This window comes from Rattus norvegicus, chromosome 8 (assembly GCF_036323735.1).
Source record: "Rattus norvegicus strain BN/NHsdMcwi chromosome 8, GRCr8, whole genome shotgun sequence".
NCBI lineage: Eukaryota > Metazoa > Chordata > Mammalia > Rodentia > Muridae > Rattus > Rattus norvegicus.
The window spans coordinates 108,302,590-108,305,180 of NC_086026.1; the positions used below are offsets into that span (position 1 = coordinate 108,302,590).

The window sequence follows — 2,591 nt, forward strand, 5'->3', positions numbered from 1 at the left end:
GAGCATAATATCTAGACTGAAGGCCAGCATGTCCTGAATGGTTCAGGACAAAGGCTACTAGAGTTTTTAATTCCCTTCAAAGCATTAATATCAAAGAGCCTGCACAAGAGGGTTCCAGTATGACCACGGGCAGTCCACAGACTTAAATGACTTACGTGAAGCATGGCGTCACAAAGTTTATCATCTCTGAGGAGCAGCAGGAGGAGCTTTCGTTCAAGTTAATCTGGACTACATAGACAGACTCCACCATTTAAAAAAAAGGAGAGAGGCGGGATTTAAATAGGATGAAATTTTATATGGTCCTTGAAAATCTAAGGGAGTATGAATAATATGCACATGATTTTCTTTTAAATAAACAAGTTATTCTATTATAATAATTACCTCCAGGCTGAAAAATCACATGGCTAAACGGCGGGCATAAGAGGAACTACTTTGTTTGCGTCACTTGGCATTTAAACACATTAGCTATTTTAAAAATCAGCGATGGGCTCTTTTACCCAGTTAACATTCTGCGCCACCTTGATGTGCCAAATAGGACTGGAAGCTGCAGCTTAGATGCATGCGTGGGGCAGGATCAGCTTCATCAACGTTTAAATGCCATACCTAGTCTAGCTCGAGACAGGATCGTAGAGAATTTGGTAACATTTTGACATGACTTTTCAACTACATAAACGACTAAAAACAGATAAGACGATAAACTTCCGAGTTGTGATTAACATCTAATTCAATTGCTCATATTTCAGCTGACAGTATAATGCTTACAATGCTGGCTCACATTAATAATAATAATAATAATAATAATAATAATAATAATAACCACAGAACATGTTAACTTTACATTCTGTTTCACCATTCCTGGAAGATGACTGAATGATCATTTAAAGATCGGAAGTCTTAGGGTTACATGCAAAACTTCCGGCACTATCCCTCAATCCGGAATTACGCCTCAGTGTCCTGATATGGCATTCCACTCGCGAGACTTGAGCTGTTATCCATTACAGATACAGTCTGAGGAACGCATACAAGGCCCACAATCCAAAGCGGAAGTGAAGGCCTACAAACCAAATGGCTGCCCATGCAGTGAAAGGAACCCATTTCCTCGAACTGACCTACAAACTACAGCCATGGCCATTGGTCAACTCGACGCTCCTGGGCGGAGCCTGGAGGGGGCGGGGCTTAGTGTGACATTTCCCGATTCGACGTGGTTTCCCGCGCATCTTCGAAATTATAAATGACATCCAGGGTATATCCGGCGTGAGGAAAGCGCAGGGCTCCAGAGCTCGAGATTGCAGTCACTCCGCCCGCGCCATCGCACCTGCCCGCGCTGCACCCCGCATCCGCACCTCTCCAGCCTCGCAGCACCGTCCTCATGCTGCGCCTGAGGCCCCGCAGCCCCAGCGCTGACCCCGCGTCCTGCTGGTCACCACAGGCATCAGCACCCAGCCCTGCCAAGCGCCGCCGCCTCCACCAGGAGCCTGCGCGCCCCGAGCCCCTGGCTCAGCCCGAGCTGGAAGAGCCCGCCGGGACGGCCAGCAGCGCGCTCACCTCCGTGGTGTTCCTGGCTGCCGGCTGCGCCCTGCAGCTGCCCCTGGACGGCGTCGACCTGCTGCTAGAGCCTGAGCCCACCTCGGCCCTGCAAGTGTCGCTCCAAGGACACACCATCCTCCTGGTTCCCGAGGGACTCCTGACAGAACCCCAGCCAGAACAGCCTGGATTCGTGGCCACCAGCCCGCAAGGAGCCGCTCCCCAGGACATGCCCCAGGATCACCTTCTCGGCTTCCAGCAAGAAGCCTTCTGTGAGTACTTCTACCAAGAGGGTGTCTGTGATGAGGATGCAGACATGGACATCTTGGGGTCCTGGGCTAGCCCTCCAGCTGGTCAGGCTACTGGGAGCCTTTCTTCCATCACCGGGGTGCTCAGTCCTTGGTCTCAGGGCGGCGTCCCAGAGCCATGTCTTCTGGTGCCTTCCACTGGAGCAGAGCAATATTACCAGAGCTCCATCGAGGAACTGGACAGCTACCTGCTGGGACCCTGCCCTGGCTCACCACTGCAGCCTCTGCCTGCATCTCCTCTGAGTTCCCAAGAGCAGCGTTCGCCACGCCCTCCAAGATCTCCAAGGCCCCCTTGCAAGGCCCGGAAGCGACTGTTCTATGACTGAACTGCCCTGAGCCAGTCCTTGCTGCCCTGGAAGAGAACTGTTTCCCAAAGCCATTGTGTGCCTTTAGAGACCCTACAAAGTTAGGATGGCACTCTTGGTTTTGAAGTGGGCAGAATGTAGAATATTGGATCGGCGGTTGGCTGGAAGAAAAATCATAAAAAGATCCTGAACGTCTTCTATTGGATATTTAAATCCAATTAGGTACTGGGACATTCTTATAAGTAACGCAATAATGCACTTACTTAAATTTTACTATAAAGTATTGTCTTTCTGTAAAAAGCTATTTGATAGTCTTTGTCCTGCTGAGAATGTTACTTTATAAAGTTTCTGATTGTAAAAAAAAAAAAAAAATGTTGGAGGGGCTAGAGAGATTGCTCAGCGGTTAAGAGCACTGACTGCTCTTCCAGAGGTCCTGAGTAAAAATCCCAGCAAC

General features: G+C 49.4%; 1 protein-coding gene across 1 annotated transcript; it reads left to right on the forward strand.

Moving 5' to 3' along the window:
* Positions 1 to 1,369: 1,369 nt before the first annotated feature.
* Positions 1,370 to 2,158, forward strand: Prr23a1 (proline rich 23A, member 1). Its single transcript, NM_001408799.1, has one exon. It carries the CDS (start codon positions 1,370 to 1,372, stop codon positions 2,156 to 2,158), a length of 789 nt encoding a protein of 262 aa, NP_001395728.1.
* The last annotated feature ends 433 nt before the right edge of the window (positions 2,159 to 2,591 follow it).

Bases quoted from the DNA above. Each gene is read 5' to 3' on its own strand.
- Prr23a1 (NM_001408799.1), top strand. From the start codon at position 1,370: ATGCTGCGCCTGAGGCCCCGCAGCCCCAGCGCTGACCCCGCGTCCTGC.